Source organism: Brassica napus, chromosome A9, assembly GCF_020379485.1.
Source record: "Brassica napus cultivar Da-Ae chromosome A9, Da-Ae, whole genome shotgun sequence".
NCBI lineage: Eukaryota > Viridiplantae > Streptophyta > Magnoliopsida > Brassicales > Brassicaceae > Brassica > Brassica napus.
In genome coordinates, this window is record NC_063442.1 from 36,090,690 (window position 1) to 36,109,473 (window position 18,784).

At 33.7% G+C, this 18,784-nt stretch overlaps 1 protein-coding gene across 1 annotated transcript; it reads left to right on the top strand.

The window, feature by feature from the left end:
* The first annotated feature begins 154 nt into the window (after nucleotides 1-154).
* On the top strand, nucleotides 155-8,058 carry LOC106368196 (DNA-directed RNA polymerase I subunit 1). Its single transcript, XM_013808105.3, has 21 exons — nucleotides 155-342; nucleotides 433-605; nucleotides 790-949; nucleotides 1,051-1,311; nucleotides 1,379-1,603; nucleotides 1,685-1,852; nucleotides 2,000-2,162; nucleotides 2,289-2,476; nucleotides 2,742-3,005; nucleotides 3,130-3,218; nucleotides 3,320-3,467; nucleotides 3,555-3,773; nucleotides 3,858-4,181; nucleotides 4,267-4,411; nucleotides 4,536-4,744; nucleotides 4,929-5,131; nucleotides 5,272-5,470; nucleotides 5,557-5,825; nucleotides 5,917-6,057; nucleotides 6,300-7,065; nucleotides 7,145-8,058. The coding sequence occupies exons 1-21, from the start codon at nucleotides 322-324 to the stop codon at nucleotides 7,739-7,741; spliced, it is 4,932 nt and encodes a 1,643-aa protein (XP_013663559.2). The 5' UTR covers nucleotides 155-321; the 3' UTR covers nucleotides 7,742-8,058.
* Nucleotides 8,059-18,784: the final 10,726 nt, after the last annotated feature.

Genomic DNA, 18,784 nt, shown 5'->3' on the forward strand with positions numbered 1-18,784 from the left:
TTAACCAACGAGACACTATCTGAAAGTTAATTACATGATTAAGCCAAAGTTAACTAGTGGGCTTTTTCGGCAACAAGGTTTTTAATTTTGGGCCGCCCACACACGGAGACAAAAATAAAATAAAAAAAGGTTTTACATAAATAAACCATAATTAATAAATTATATACACACATTTTTTCATCTTCAACCTAAAACCCTTCAAGCCGTATTTGAAGGGAACAACATAAAACCTTGAAGCAGGTTCTTCGCGCCGCCGCGTTATCACCGGCGATAAAGTAAATTGAACTCTAATTCTCTCTGTTTCTGCAGAACTCACTCGCTATGGCTCAAACCACCACAGAGGTTTGTTAATAGTTTTTCGATTGCTGGTTCATAAAGTTTCTAGCTTTGATGGTTTTAGCTAATGCTTTTGGAGGTTTTGGGTTTCTCCAGGGAGCTTCCCAAGTGGTTGAGTCCGTTAGGTTTAGCTTCATGACAGAGGAAGATGTCCGAAAGCACAGTGTTCTTCGAGTTACAAAACCCATCCTGCTCGATAACGTTGGGAGACCTGTCCCTGGTGGTCTCTATGATCCTCTTATGGGTCCAATGGAGGATGATAGATCAAAGTAAAGACTTCTCCTTTTTTAACGACTTTTATATAAAGATTTGATTTTTTTTATTTCCTTTGTCTCTTGCTTGAACATGTTAGTTATAATGGTAATTTAGTTAGGGAGATTATAGCTTCTATGATTCTCTCTCGTCATATTGTTTGCTTCATCTGAGCTTTTTTACATTCTCCAATTAATGCAGGTGTAAAACGTGTGATCAGCGCAATTTAGATTGTCCAGGACATTGTGGGCGTATCGAGCTTGTCCGTCCTATCTACCACCCATTGCTGTTCAATCTCCTCTTCATTTTTTTGCAGAGGACATGTTTCTTCTGTCATCACTTTATGGTTAAAAAGGAAGTGGTAAGGTTTACATATATGTATATATGGTAACAAGTTTGATAAGAGTTGGGTCCTCGTTTACGTTTACTAAAATTTCTTTATATCTTTGGTTCATTTTAAAGGTTGCAAGATGTGTCTCTCAGCTGAAACTCATAATGAAAGGTGATGTGATTGCCGCTAAGCAGCTCTCTCTTAAACCCACTGATTCATCACCAGAAGAATGTGAAGACTCCGACATGGGAAAGCAGAGGTGGACATCTCTTCAGTTCGCTGAAGCCACTGACGTCATCAATCAGTTTCTTAGGTTGAAGTCAAGGAAGTGCGAGTCTTGCAAAGCAAAGCCTCCTAAACTAGAGAAGCCTATTTTCGGATGGGTTCGCTTGGTATGTCCTCTTGAATTTTGTTTCTTCCTCTTTGATATTCTCATTAATAACAATCTTTTTCAAACAGGATGGTATGTCAGCGATAGATATTGGAGCTAATGTACTGCGAGGGGTTAAGGCTAAGAAGTCGGCTAACAATGGGGAAGATTCCGATGACGGTGATGAGAGTGGTATCAGTGGATTACATGAAGTTGAAGATGGTGCTAAAAATAAAAAAGGAAAGTCTTCGAAAGCAGCTAAAGACTATGGAGATCTCAAGAAGGCTTCTAAAAGAGACCTTTTGCCGATTGAGGTTTGTTTCTAATATAATTTAGCTTTACAAAAAAATTTCCACATTTATAATGTCTCTGCTGTTTTATTACATTTGTTTCAGGTCAAGGAAATCTTAGAAGGTTTGTGGGATAATGAGTATGAGTTTTGCTCCTTCATTGGTGATCTTTGGCAGAGTGGATCTGAAAAAAGGGACTATTCTATGTTCTTTTTGAAGAGTGTTCTTGTGCCTCCTACTAAATTTAGAGCTCCAACAAAAGGAGGTGACAGCGTAAGTTCTACCTTATGTATGCTTCTGTTTGGGCGCTTTTTTCCCTATCTAACTTTTGGAGTTTATGTTATAGCATTGCCTCTGCGAGGCACTTCCAGTGTCTCTTTCCCCCATTAACTTATATATTTACGTTTTTGTTTCTTACAGGTTACGGAACATGCTCACACCGCAGGGCTAAATAAGGTCTTGGAAGCCAATATAGCCCTTGGAAATGCCTGTACTAACAAATTAGGTCTATCCAAGATAGTTTCCATATGGATGAATCTTCAAGAAACAGTCAATGTCTTGTTTGATAGCAAGACTGCCACAGGTTAGCTTCTTGCTCATTGACTTACTCTAGGTGCATCTATCACTAAAACTATCCTTATTCTTTTTCTAGCTACCTGTAGCAACTGATTGCCCCCACTTGTCGACTGACTAATATTATCCGTTACAGTTAAAAGCCAGAGAGAGGGTACTGGAATATGTCAACTGCTGGAGAAGAAAGAGGGTCTGTTTCGGCAAAAGATGATGGGAAAGAGAGTGAATCATGCTTGCAGATCTGTGATATCTCCAGATCCTTTTATTGCTGTCAATGACATTGGAATTCCTCCTTGCTTTGCTTTGAAATTGAGTTATCCTGAGGTATGATGTCATATAACAGTAAATTAAACTTGTAATCTACGCATAATCTAGTTACTTTATTGACGACTAATCTTTTGACTTTAAATCATACGCACGAGAGTCTTAGATGGATGAAATTTTGGTTTATTGATCTGAGGAGTCATATGTGAAGACTACTATTATCTTTGCTTGTAATACTTTTCAAATTTTAAAACATAGTCTTTTTCCACAAAGATGCATGTCCGAGATGTATTGTAACCTTATGTATGTTTTTTTTCCGGTGCAGAGGGTGACTCCTTGGAATGTTGAAAAGTTAAGGCAGGCTATCATTAATGGTCCTGACGTTCACCCGGGAGCTACACATTACTCTGACAAAGTATCTACGATGAAGCTGCCTCCTACCAAAAAAGCACGAATAGCAATTGCAAGAAAGCTATTGTCCTCACGAGGAGTCAATACAGAACTTGGGAAAACTTGTGATGTCAACTTTGAATGTAAAACTGTCTATCGGCATATGCAAGATGGTGACGTCGTCCTTGTCAATCGTCAGGTGTGGACACATACTGTTGATTTTCTTATCAAAAAAATGTTTCTCAAGTTTTCTGAGCTCGATGTTGGAAAGTGTCTTCTGAGTTGACTATGTTACTTACAAGTGTTTTTTCTTGTCATGACAGCCAACATTACATAAACCTAGTATTATGGCTCACATTGTCCGTGTTCTTAAGGGGGAGAAAACACTTCGTCTCCACTATGCAAATTGCAGGTAGACTCCGAGGATATGCAATTTTCCATGTCACTCTTTGATCTTTTCACATGTGTTTTTGATGTATCTCAGGACTGATTTTAAAACTACTTTGGTTCCAGTACATACAATGCAGATTTCGATGGGGATGAGATGAATGTCCATTTTCCACAAGATGAGATTTCACGATCTGAGGCTTACAATATTGTCAATGCCAACAACCAATATGCCAGGCCTTCTAATGGTGATCCACTTCGAGCTTTAATTCAGGTTCTGCATCCAAGCTATTTCTTCAAACCCTTGTATTCGTTTCACAAATTTAGTCATATTTATTGACCTTGTATTTTTACTTTACAGGACCACATTGTTAGTTCGGTTTTACTTACCAAAGGGGACACCTTTTTGGACAAAGAAGAATTCAATCAGCTTCTCTTCAGTTCCGGCGTGACTGACATGGTACTCAGTTCTTTTTCTGGACGTTCTGGCAAGAAAGTAACACAATCAGCTTCTAATGCAATGCTGTTGACTGTTACGCCTGCCATTTTGAAACCAGTACCTCTTTGGACAGGAAAGCAGGTGATCACAACACTCACTGATATTGGTTCTGTTTATAGTTTTGTTGGTTTCTCTAACCAAGGTGATTTTCTTGTTTGGCTCTAGGTCATCACGGCAGTGTTAAATGAGATAACCAAAGGTCATCCCCCATTCAGCGTAGAGAAATCTACAAAACTTCCGGTTGACTTCTTCAAATGTAGAACAAGAGAAGCAAAATCTAAAAGTGGAGAATCCAGCAAAAAGAGCAAGAAGAATAATTTTAATGAAGATAAACTGCTCATCAGAAAAAATGAATTTGTCCGCGGTGTGATTGACAAGGCTCAGTTTGCGGACTATGGATTGGTTCATACAGTGCATGAGCTCTATGGTCCAAATGCTGCAGGAAACCTACTTTCTGTTTTTAGTCGTCTCTTCACAGTCTTCCTTCAGGTTTTTGCTCTCATGAAGTTTATAGTTTGTTTTCATTTGTTACGGAGTTTCTGTATCCTGAACTTTTGCTTAAACATCTTTTCAGACTCAAGGTTTCACCTGTGGAGTTGATGATCTTATTATTTTGAAAGATGTGGATGAAAAGAGGACGGAGCAACTTCGAGAATGTGAAGGAGTTGGTGAAAAAGTACTCCGTAAGACCTTTGGCGTTGATGTTAATGCTCAGATAGGTATGTATTTTTTAGGCAGAGTATGTACTTGATCGACATGGTCGTTTGTTACATTGTATAGTATGAAGCATGGAAATTTTAGTTTACCAAATAAACTAATCACAGATTACTGTCTTTCCTACAGATCCTCAGGACATGAAATCCAGAATTGAGCGAGTTCTGTATGAGGATGGCGAACTTGCTTTAGCATCTTTGGACAGGAGCGTCGTAAGTGAGCTCAACCAGTGTTCAGGCAAGGGGGTGATGAACGATTTGCTCTCGGATGGGTTGTTGAAAACACCTGGAACGAATTGTATCTCTCTGATGACAATATCTGGGGCTAAGGGTAGTAAGGTGAGTCTTTTCTTCAGTATGCTCGTTGTTGTTGGCTCTTCAATATATATATATTTTTTGGAATGAGATAAAGAAGCAGTTTACCAAAAGACAGAACCTCTTGTTATATTTACTTTTTCAGTGGAGCCTTTATTGCTGCAAGTAATTTTCATCAGTTCTTTCTCATGTTGTCGACGTTGTGCAGGTTAACTTCCAGCAAATTTCTTCTCACCTTGGCCAGCAAGATTTAGAAGGAAAAAGAGTTCCCCGAATGGTTTCGGGGAAGACACTACCTTGCTTCCATCCATGGGATTGGTCACCTAGAGCTGGAGGTTTTATTAGTGACAGATTCCTTAGCGGTCTCCGCCCCCAAGAATACTACTTTCATTGTATGGCTGGACGAGAAGGGTAAGTAGTATGTATAAAACTTATATTCTTTGAACTTTTTTTAGTGTTCTTGTGCTGCATCCCCTGTGATATTTCTGTTAAGAGTCTTTGCCATCTTTGTTCTGCCGCATTGTAATCACTTAAGTCATTCTGGTCCACAGGTTAGTTGATACTGCTGTGAAGACATCACGTAGTGGGTATCTACAGAGATGTTTGATGAAAAATCTTGAGAGCCTGAAAGTCAACTATGATTGTACAGTACGGGATGCTGATGGGTCCATCATTCAGTTCCAATATGGTGAAGATGGCGTGGATGTTCATCGGTCTAGCTTCATTGAAAAGTTCCAAGAAATGACCTTAGTATGCATTCCTTTTCAAACGGTTTAGCCTTTTCCTTATCTGTATCTGCTTCTCGGAAACTTATGTTGTTATTTAACTTTATTCAGAATCAAGATATGTTCCTTGAAAGATGTACCGAAGACATGCTATCTGGATCCAGTAGTTACATAACTGATCTTCCTATTACGCTTAAGAAGGGAGCTGAGAAGTTTGTAGAGGCAATGCCTATGAAAGAACGTATTGCTTCTAAAATGGTGAGACAAGAAGATCTTCTGAAGCTAGTGAAGTCAAAATTCTTTGCAAGTCTCGCCCAGCCAGGAGAGCCTGTAGGTGTACTTGCTGCACAATCTGTAGGAGAGCCATCAACTCAGATGACGTTAGTTATTTCCTTATGTTTTGGTCTTGAAACTTTCGAATCCTTCATTGAATATTTGCTTATAATTCTCTTTTGCTCTGTCAATTTACAGGTTGAATACTTTCCATCTTGCTGGACGTGGAGAGATGAATGTGACACTTGGTATTCCACGTTTACAAGAGATCTTGATGACTGCTGCTGCAGACATTAAGACACCCATCATGACCTGCCCATTGCTGAAGGGCAAAACAAAGTAAGTTGCTTTAGTTATGGTCACTTGATGGGTAGCTTCTCTTAGAAAGTGATATGTTTAAAAAGTTGCTAGGCGGTAGTCATGCGTTAGGGAACTATTTTGATTAGATGAACGTCTAGAATCGGTTAACATAATGGTTTCGTTTAGATACGATTTGCCACCTAGAGACCTTTAGACCGATTTTTAGACCACTTAGTAATATGAAATTGAATTTTTTGGCTTGAACTTTGTCATTTGTGCAGTGATGATGCAAGTCAAATCACTGATAAGTTGAGGAAGATTACGGTAGCAGATATTATCAAGAGTATGGAAGTGTCCGTCATACCATTTGCAGTTCATGGGGGTGAAGTTTGCAGTATTCACAAGCTTAAGATAAATCTCTATAAGCCAGAGCATTATCCAAAGCACACAGATATTACTGAAGAAGACTGGGAAGAGACAATGACGGTCACGTTTCTGAGGAAGCTGGAAGACGCTATAGAGACTCACATGAAAATGCTCTTGAGAATCAGGGGCATAAAGATTGAGAAAGACAACGGTCCAAAATCCGGAAACGAAACGGATAATGATGATTCAGATAGTGGAAAGAAGGCTGGAGGCGATGATGACGATGATGATGATGAGGGAGAGGATACAGAGGCTGATGATCTTGGTGCAGATGAACAGAAACGGAAGAAGCAAGCAACAGATGAGCAGGATTATGAGGAAAGTGATGACGATGAGAAGAACGAACCATCTTCAGTTAGTGGAGTAGTTGACCCTGAGATGGATGATGATGAAGATGAGGACGGAGAAGTTAGCAAGGAAGAGACCCCGGAGGAAGATAAGGAAGATACCTTGGAAGCGAAGAAAGAGGTGAAGAGTGTTCAACAAGAGAGTAAAAAAAAGAAGAGACAAAGATTTGTCAGTGGTGAAAAAGACAGACACATCTTTGCTGAAGGCAAAGGAAAGACATTTGAGGTCCATTTCAAGTTTCATAAAAATGAGCCTCATATATTACTTGCTCAGGTACCTTTTCCTTGAAGATATTATTACCCTTTATGACTCTGATGTGTGCTAAGCCCTCATACTATTTTCTTACACGCAGGTTGCTCAGAAGACAGCACAGAAAGTTTACGTCCAAAACCTTGGGAAGATCGAACGGTGCACGGTAGCTAACTGTGGTGATCCTCAAGTGATATACTACGGAGACAACCCAAAGGAGAGAGCAGAGATCTCCAACGAGGAAAAGAAAGCCTCACCAGCTCTCCACGCATCAGGAGTAGATTTTGCCGGTCTCTGGGAGTTTCAAGACAAGCTTGACGTCAGGTACTTGTACAGCAACAGCATTCACGACATGCTCAACACTTTTGGAGTTGAAGCAGCGAGAGAGACGATCATCAGGGAAATTAACCACGTTTTCAAATCGTACGGTATCTCAGTTAGCATCAGACACTTGAACCTCATCGCGGATTACATGACGTTCTCTGGTGGGTACCGTCCAATGAGCCGTATGGGAGGAATTGCAGAGTCAACTTCTCCGTTCTGCAGAATGACGTTTGAAACAGCCACTAAGTTTATTGTTCAAGCAGCTACTTATGGAGAAGTGGACAGGCTAGAGACTCCCTCAGCTAGAATATGTCTTGGCTTGCCCGCTCTTACGGGAACTGGTTGCTTTGACTTGTTGCAGAGAATGGACCTCTGAGATTAATGATCCTAAAGTGGAGCCTACTGCCTAGTTTTTTTCTCTAGTTTATGTCTTCCTGTAAGTGGATAGATTCGTCTGCCGACAATGGAGGAAACGTTTGGAAGGAAAGAGCTGCATCTTTAGTGACTTTTTTGATCTTGATTTGATGTGTGTTTTACTGACGGTAATGCATTAGGCGACTTTATTTGTATTTCTACCTAATTTATGTTTGGCACCTTTTGTTTTCTTAAATTATTGTGTGTCGGTTTTGGATTATATGTCCTGAAAACTATTGGATGATAAGTCTTAATCTTAGTTCTGTTGTCCGAGTCAAATCGAAAATTTTGTTTTCTGGTTTTAATGAACTGAACATTTGCCTGATTGATTGTATGTCATTGTCATCAAAATCTATTACCATAGCAAATCTATACTATTAAAAGAGAAATATTGAGAAACATTCTGAAAAAATCTACTTATAAAAGGTTGTTGGACCTTTTCATTAGATTAACATTTTTTTAGTATTCCCTTATTTATCTCTAACAATAAGTAACTCAATATTCAATAACAATATATACCATATCATTCACCTATTTTTACTCCTTCTATGAGTTAATCATATAATTTACAATATTTTTAAACAAGAATATGCTTGCGAATTCACATTATCATTAAAATTATTGAAGATTTTGTCATTCATAATTGGTAAGCCCTATTTTCATCTACACAAATCTTACGTGTAGATGATAAATCAAATAATTTTATAAGTTTTGCGTATTATTATAAAATATATGAGAATTATAATCAATTTTTAAAAAAATATCATCAAAATTTTTTAAGTTTTTATCGGGTCAACCTGTGTCGGTTCACGGGTTAATGGCATGATTTTCAGTTTTATCGGATTTTTAATTAATAGGTTTTCTTTAAATCTGAAATTTGTGGAAACATATCAGTTAGTATAATCATGATAGAATATTACATGAAGAATATAAGCCAGTCCATATTATATACGGCCACCAGTTTACTGGTCCAATTACAGGTCTGAATCAAATATGAAAACAATGCTTATATCTTAATTCGTCAATAAACTACATATGTATTCCTACTAAAAGGAGTTAAATCATTTTCAAAAATAAAATGTTTTGTTTACGTACCATTTCAATGTTTCACGATTGGTTTCAGTTTTTTGGTTCTAGAGATATAGGATTTGCTCAATTATCTATGAAAGTCAGTTTAATGTAGGTTTCGTTTTTCTTCTTCAGTTTGCTACAGTTTAGTTCGCGGTTTGGGATAAATGTATACAAACCTATACACTATATATATTATGTAGAAATTCATTTAAATCTATATTTAATTTTGAAAACAAACCCGCGCTTTTAAGCGCGGGTCAAAATCTAGTTAAAAGTTAAAATGATTGCATTTAGTCACTCAACAACTAAACCAACAATATATTACACACCTAGCATATGAATGAGGAGATCACTTCAATCTGTAAAGAGATTTTGATTATATTTTCTTATGGTTTTTATTTTTATTAATTTCTTAAATTAGAATCTTTTTTTAATTGTGTCAACATTGAGTACAGGCTGGGTCTGGATACAAGTCACGTCTGGATATATGCCTATCAAGCATTTGTCTGAGGAACGATCAATCTAAAAGAAAAATTTAGGATCATTTTTCCAAATGTTTAGCAGAGATGGTTGAAGCAACTATTATTTGAGTCTAAATGTTAGGCACCTTGGGTTTCGAAACCCAACTAATACTCATTATTTATTTTAAGTTTTTTTTACACTAAATTATAAGAGCCAATTTCTTTTTGCTTCTAGTCTTGCAAATGTCAGGCACGCCCCTGGTTGAGTAGTTTACCTCTCTTGATCTAAAATCGCGAGATAATAAGTCATATACATTGTAGAAAATCGTGCGATACACTAAGGTGTGATACTTACGTCATGATCTATAGTGAATAAATCTGAAGTTTTTGGCGGTGCCGTGAATTTTGATAGATATCTCATTTATTAGATACAAAGTATCCCACATCGATAGCTGGAAGGAATTTTAAGCAATATATAAGATAACTGGGTCACTCCACTTACTCACCAATTGGTTTTAGGTTGGAAGCATATCTACCTTAACATGGTATAAGAGCCCGATCCATGCATTCCAACCCGATCCACATCGATTTGGTCTAAATTTGTCCTATCGATCCTTGTCCAAACATTCCGAGATTAACGCTCAAAGAGTCATCATTTCGAAGAACCGTATTAGACACAAAGTATCCCACATCGATAGTTGGAAGGGATTCTAATCAATATATAAAATAGATGGATCACTCTACTTACTCACCAATTGGTTTTAGGTTGGAAATCCATCTAGCTTAACATCATCTGCTTTGAACTCTGTTATTAGCTTGACGAGCCAAATAATTTTCTGCCTCTATTATATACTTCGACTCATCTGAATCTTACTCTAAATTTGTTGTCATTTTATCTTATCACTTTAGCTATATTGTAATATTTCATATTTCTGGAGTTTTAAACAATTCTTTCTTCTGTTGTAGCCCAAATGTTTAGATTCTTGATGAAATTAGTGTTTCAAAAAAAAAACATATATAGGAGAAACATGGAAATTTCAAATCTATGGTCTTTAAGAATTGTACATTAAATATTTTAACTTCCACACATTCTGATTTGAGCCAAAACACAAAGCACGAAGAGTGGAGACACATGAGGACGTGTTGACTCTTTAGGTTGCCCCTCGTGCTGTCTCGAAAGTCTCCCCTCGTGAATTTGGTCAATTGTGTCCTGACATCTCTTTTATTTGCGTACTCTCCATAGCTTCTTTCATAAAATTTATTATTTCCTTATTCTTTTTTTTTTGATCAACTATTATTTCCTTATTCACTGATTGTTACTACTGGTTTTCTATAATTCTTTGTTTTTTTTACATATAAAACATAAATACTTTAAAAATTTTAGTTGATCTAGCATTAGATGTGTGTCATTCCACTAATATCGATGTCCTTCCATGGCTGCAAAAATGCTTGCATGTTCCACTAACATTTGCATTTTCTTTCCCAAACCCAAGACTCATAGTTTTTTACCATGTTCCCCTCATTTTCACCATTTTACTTTCATTAGTTTCTTATATGTATTAATTCAAAATTCGTGGGTTCGTATGTTCATTTGTGGTTTACGATCATCCCTACCTCATTAATTAATAAATTGTTATTAAGTAAGCTTCGATAATTACTTTATTAGTTTCTTTCTTCTATAATGATCTGATTTGTTATTTTGTAGATAACTATCCTCCATGCATATATATTGCCTTCTCGCTTCGGTAAACTCCCGTGGTTATCGAGGATTTTCATTTTTGAACCGATTTCATGGATTTTAAGTAACCGTTGTGTTGTTTAGTTTAGTTTAGTTTAGTACCGCATGAATTTTCGAAACCGTTTAGATAATTGATGGGTGCATAGAAAGTTGTTGAAAATATGAATTCTGAAAAAGTGTTGTGTTTTACGAAAGAAAAAGTTTTGGAAAGTAAAGTTTTGAAGAATTTGGTAAACAAAAGGCAGAAAAGGAGATCAAGAGTTTCTATTTGCTTAGAAGAATTTGTAAATAAAAGTCAAGTTCTATGTTTAGAAACAAAACTAACGAAATTATTTTGTAAAATAATGCGATACAAATATGAAAGTATGCCAACATGTGTACATGAAATGTTTTCATATACGTGTACTAATGGATGATATATTTGTATTTTTCCAGTGGCGGTCGTAAAGCTACTTGTATGAGCCTGCGGTGTGTCAAAATTGTTCTTATTGCAGATTATAATAGTAAAGGCGTAAACTCGTACGGATATTGAACGTAGCTCAATAACTAGCTTGGCGTTGAGAATCCAATGTAAGAGAGTGAACGGTGTATCGAAAGAGTTTTAGATTTGTGCATCTGTGAATAGTATATTTATTTATTTTTGGATTCCTGACTTGAGTCTAGAGATTGAATTGGAAGAAGAAAACTTGGTTAATAACTTTGTCTCTCTGTTTATCCTCATGTACTGTCTGTCAGTCTCTATTTCGTTTTTGATTGTTAAAACTAAAAACTAGCTCCAACTTCCAAGATAACCTCAGTTCTTGAAAGTGACGGTTATAACAATCTTAGATGATCAAGATTTAAAAGTTACTCCATAATCTAATCTAAATTTAAGGTTAATCTGGAAAATGGGCCAAAACTCATATATATACACGTCGAAAACACTATCCCCTTCCGTGCAAAAATGCAAAGTGATTTTTTTTCTGTGCTTTTGCATGGCATGATCCTCTTATATGCGTTGTCTTTCGAGGTTAAACCACACTCCATCGACCCAGACAATTCTACAGGATGATAACAATAAATGACGTAGAATCTTTTTTTTTTTCTTTACGTAGAATCTTATATTATTGTGATGTCTTAAAAGGGTTTTAATTAATTTGGAACTGAATGATGCATGACCAAAACAAAACTTAAAAAGCATTTATTTTAACATATACAGAGTTTCTACAAATCACTGGAGTAGTTGATTTTAGATTCTTAGAAATTATTTTTTTTTTTTTTTTTTTTTGCTAACCGAGTATCCTGGCCCCACCGAGGTGGTCCAGACTAGAGACCGAAGTGAGCATGGACGCTGCCAGGGCGTCACCATGTGGCTCACCGTGTAACGGTCTTCGGTCTCGGATGCTGCAGCCCATATGTTAAATTCCGCAGTGGCCAAGGCTCGAACCCAGGGGCGGGCACTCCAGCTGGAGCTCCTATACCACTAGACCAAAGCAACTTGGTTATTAGAAATTATTTCCTTTTGTTAATGTTTGGACTTTGGATCATTGTGCATTTCTTTCTTGCTTTCTTGAATTTCACTAATTTTCCCGTATGCGTACCCACCAAACAAGAAAAGTTAGTCTAAAGATTTTATTTAAACTTTATTTGAATACTACACTCATTTTTCCTCCTTTTATTGATTATTCACCCTTTTGCTTTAAAGGAAAAGAGAAAGTTCTAGCTGCGTCGTTTTTAGATATAGAAATACGATTATATAAAATAATATGATAGCTTAAATCATAAAATACGCTCCTATCTATCATAACAAATCATGAGAATAATTGGTAGACTGCCATGAGTGTTTTGTGTATGCGATCTTGTATATGTATATAAGAACAATAATATCAAAATAGTAGGTAATATACACATTAGGTGAAGCCTAGAGTTTGTGGTACACTTCCTTTAAATTTGAGTTGTCCAAAAAAAAATGTAGTAGCTTACTATTTCTTCCACAATGTCCCCACCAGCATATTATATATTATCTTTATTAATCAGGACAATTGTGTTAAGGTGTAGATTTATATTTGTAAAATTTAAACTTTACCTTCTTTTTGGTATCACAATTCAGGTTTACCTTCATTTTCATAATTTTTTTTTTATTAAAGAGACAAAAGACTTTTATATCTTTGCTTTATAGATATATAAATATAAATAATTATTTAAATAAATAATGATAAATAATAATTTGTATAGTTTTCGAATTATACGTTTGCAATTCAAACTTTTTTAATAAAAAAAATGATTATTTTTTTTGAAATTTTCGATTTTTTTTGCAAATTTTCTTTTTGAAATTCAAAAATTCATTTTGAAACTGCTTTAAATTTTTTTTTTTAAATTAGGGATTTATTTATACATTTATTAAAATCTTAAACTCCACCTTCCAAAACTCTACCCTCGACTCTAAACCCTAAATCTATATTAGTTAACCCTAGAGTTATAGAGAAATTGTCTAAACTAGTACATTCGTAATAGCACTTTTCATGTTTACTTTAACCACATTTACCCTCATAATTAAAAAAAATAAATAAACACTTATAATTTTAGGGCTAACTAATATAGCCATAGGGTTTAGAGTTGAAGAGTGGAGTTTTGGAAGATGAGGTTTAGAATATTAATAAATATATAAATAAATACCTAAAATCTTTTAAAAATTATAAAAATAGTTTCGAAACAAATTTTTGAATTTCAAAAAGATTATCTGCAAAAAAAAATATATTCGAAAAAATTCAAAAAAAAGTTAAAATTTGAAAACGTATAATTCAAAAACTATAAATTTATTATTATTTATATATCTGTAAAATAAATTTATAAGAGTATTTTGTTTCTTTAAAGAAAGTATTTGTGAAAATGTCAATGAAGGTAAATATGAATTATAGTACCAAAAAAGTAAAAGTAAAATTTCTTCAGGATTATATGTCAATTTACCTCTTTAAAAGTAAAAGTAAGTATGGTTGAGTTAGTGGTATTATGAATGTGGTAGTTTAAACAATTTCTGGTTTATATTTGACCATATGAACCAAAACAATGATGAAAACTAAAAAATTTCAACTAAAAGTTTCAAAATATGTAAATATCAATTTTATTTTTGGGAAAATTTTAGTTAAAATATAGTTAGTAAACGTTTTAAATAGTGATTTTTTTTACTATTTTGTTTTAGAAAAGAAAGCTTCAGAATTAAATTAGAGCGCATGATCGTATTAATCATATAGTAAACAGAATGTTAACGTCTGGATCTTAAATCCGACTCTCATAACACAGTGTGAGAAAGAATATAAAATGACATGCACAATTTGTAGTTCACCTTGATTAGGAGAACTAAATCCACTTTTCACCGAACAAATTTCACACAAGAAAACTTAAGAATTATAACCTTTTTATGATCTAAAAGAAACAAAAATAGAAAAGACAAACAAAGGGAAAACTCTAAGGCAACGGGAACAAGTTTGGAATACACATACCGATCAGCATCCATTCTCGTCCACCATTTCTTTACGGCGGACCAAGGATTAAGCTCCATAAGACCCAAAAGACCTTTTACAAAAAATTTAATATTTTTACTGCATTTAGACCCCAATATATCATTTGTCTACCTATGTATTTACTGCGGTTCTACCATTTCAACCTCAGCAAACAGAATCACTATTTAAACATTTAGTCGTAGCATCGATAAAACTGTTTCAAATAAGAAACATCACATGCAAAAAAAAAAAAACATCACATGCAATATAGATGTTCTAAAATATATAAGACTATATAGAATTAGTGATGTCATGACCCGACATATGATATTAATTTTTAACATATATGTACACAAAACGTCACATCCAAGATAAAACCTAAGCACAAAGAGGGGCACAGAACCATGGTGATGGTATCTCTCTCTTTTTTTTTTTGTATCTCTCTTATTCTCTACACATATATATGTATGTATGTGTATAAAACGCATATAAAGGATAAAAGTAGTCAACAGAAACACATACATAGTCACAAGGTGTGGCTTGGGAGGGCCCAACCTCTTGTAGAAGGCCCCAAGTCTTCTTGTGTTGAAATTTTACTCAATGTGAGTTTTACCTACTAATTAAGACTCGTATAATTGTCAATTTCTAAGAATGTTTCTCTAGTTACATACTAAGATTATTCATTATTATTATATATATGCTCTGACTTTAGGTCTTTGAGTATTTCCCATGATCATTTATGTAAATTGTTACCTTCAAGTATTGATTTTATATTATTTTTTTTCCTCATCTTTTTATTACCTTTAACTAGTCATTAAAAGTACTGGTCAACTAGCTGACATGAGTATGTCATTAAACCACTTAACTGAAGCGCTTAGAAAAATTTGGTTTAGAATGGTACAAAGAAGACAATTAGGTTAAATAGATGGTTACTGGTGAAAATAGTACTCATAATTTTAGCCTACATATATTGCCAAAAAACAACACTACAATCGCAACAGTGAACATGAAATGTTCGTCGTGAACATGTGGTCCGTTTTGCGCATAAATAGTGTCATGATGGATATATAAAACCAATATTATGTGAATATGTCACCACTAAAAAAAACTAGTATGATAAACATTATTATGCATATTTGTGAAAAGTGACATTTTAGTTCACTAAAAATCTAAGAGCAATCTAATGCATTTATAAAATTAACTCTGAACATTATAAAACCTTCAAAAGTACGCAATTCATGAATTTAAACAATCTCTTGTCTGCCAACAAAATATATAGCATAAACAAAAGCACGACTCACTCAGTCTTCAACATTCCATGAACTTTCAAAACTACCAGATTCACAATCTCTAATAACTAGCATATGTATATACTAACGCTTTGAAATAAGTCTCACATAATTTCGTAATTCATATTGACCAACATCTTATACAATAATATATATTCCACTATGATTATTCTACTTTGGCCGTTAATATATCAAAGGAGGAGATTTTTTATTTCGAAATAAAAATATCTACAAGTTAGTTTATGCTTTTAAATAATTTCCGAATTGTTCTTTTCAAAATATATAAATTTTACAAATTTAAATATCTAAAAATTTATAGAATAAGAACAAGTGCAATAATACAAACATAACTTACATTTTTAAAATACATACTAGTAATATATTAAATTATATATTTTTAAGTCACAAGTTTTATAAAATTATTTTTATATTTCCAACACCCTGTCCGCTTCTTAATTTTGTTTTAAAAACAATTTGTATTTCTTCATACGTTTTTACTTCTATATATCCACTTCTGATCATTCTATGTAACATAGACTAAACACACACAAACAACTCCATGTAACGAAAACCAAAGAAAACAATCACCGACTATAAAATATAGTTCTCTTCCGCAATTTTCTTCGACCATTATGCCAATATAAAATTATAGATAGATATTGGGTAAAGAACTGAAGAAGAAAGACAAGGAACAGTGCGGCAGAATCTGCGGTGGGGATTTGGACACTCAATGATCTTTACCGTTTGAGGGAAAGCCGACCATTGATGCGCACACCAATGCAATTGCTTCCCCTTTTTTCTTACAAAATTTCTTTAAGTTATAACTTCTATAATAATATGGTGTAAGACTATAAGTGATAACAACATAAGCAGAAGTATTTTTATACTCCATATAATACTTTTGGTTTTGTGATTAGTCATGCACGTAGAATAACAGTATGCACTCACGATCCCAAAAGCTTAATTATCGTGAATACATTTCAGTTTGATCCAGGGTCCTCCTATACTTTTTTTTTTTTTTTTTTTTGTAACTGGGGTCCTCCTATACTTGATTAGCAATCTTTATTTATTGTTGAATTCTCATGTATACGTTTTAATTTTATTCTAGTTTAAACATCATGATGAGGACGGCATCTATTATATATGAATCTAAACTCTAAAACAAATCCCAAAACTAGCAAAATCATGCATAATGCTTCAATTTTAGCACAAAACTCACAAGTTCTTAAACTTTATGTCTTTTGTCGGTTGGACTGATAAACTCAATCCATGGCCAACCCTACAATGCAAGTCAATGCATTCTAGTGAAATCGAATTCCGATGAAGTGATTGCAGAGATGAACATTTAATTACTCGAGTACAAACATTTTCTGATTCTCAAATTTGTGTTATTAATATATTTAAAGATAAGTGGTAAATATACATTTTTCAAAAAGTGATAAATATATATACTATTCATCTGGTTTTATTAATTTTGACTATTCATATAATTAATAATTTTAGTTATTATTTTTGAGATTTGACATATTTTAAATATTAAAACCTATCATTTCGTAATTGACATATAGTGTCATTATTTATTCTTATGACATTATATTTTGTAGATTTATACCATGTAGGTTTAAATTTTCAAACTATTTTAGTCAATCATATTTTTGACAAAATCATTACTATTAGTGAATAAATTCTTTTGGTATTGTGTATCCTTTTGCTCTCTTGTAAAAGTGTTCACTATAATGATAAGTCTTTTTAAACTAAAGGGTGTGTTAAACCAGAATTGTATCTTAAATTTCAATGTGATAAGTTCGTTCATCTATAAAAACTAATTCCTTAAATTTATCCTCTTTAAAACTATTAATAAAAATCTCAAACTGAAAAAATGGCCTCTTTTGTTGTTGTCGTTGAGAAAAGGCGTTTAAGATAAGAAAATTTGTTTGGGATGGGAGCCAATCTCAAAAAGCAGCGACATTATCTTTGTATGATGTATCTGCACCTCATATGCTTTATTGTATTTTCGTTTTCTTATTTTGTCTTTATGTTCCTTCTTATGCACATATAATTCTGTTTTACTCATACTTGATATAATTAAGTAAACTCCAAATAATACATACAACCAATTTATTAAGATCGAAATATTTTTTGTTTTGTCATAATTGGCTAAAGATTACTGTCTTTGGTGCATGTTTTTTTTGGGCTACTCTTCAACTTAGCTACCCTAAATCTCAAGGCTCAATTCATATTATCTTTAGTTATATTTTAACGTAGTTTGTATGAAACAGCATACATTATATAGTTTTGAGTATATAATCCATAGATGTGAAATACTTTCTACGTACTTGCATAATTTTTGTATGGTAATTTGGTAATATAAAAATCATATTGTTTCACTATGCAGTGAACATATATAATTATTAATTGAATTAGATATATAATTATAAATAAATAAGCATCTATAACTATTAATTAAATTAGATATATAACTATAAATAAATAATATCCTTTTAAAATTTAAATAAATAATAAAAGGTTTAGAGTTTCGCCTCATCTTACTCTAAAAAGTAAAAAGACTACGATACCCAAATCATTATATCCTAACATATTACACATACTTTGTAAACCATATTTTCATATTTAATTACGTACATGAATTCAGATTTAAATATGGACAAAAGTTATTGATATCATAAATGGTATTACATTCGCTTAAACCAAGGTATTAGACATATTCAAATTGGATATATGATTAAAAGTTTAAATTTCTACATTTTAAATGTCACAAGTATAATTTTTATTTAATATAGTGTAATATTAACACAAACCTCCAGTTAAAAAAGTTGTCTTAAAGCGGTAGTTCAAAACTGAAATTGGCACAATAGTTCTACAAATAATAAGGACCTACATATCTGAATGAAATAATTACTGTGTAGACTAATATACATTCGTATTTGACCTGCTTTTTTAGTTTTG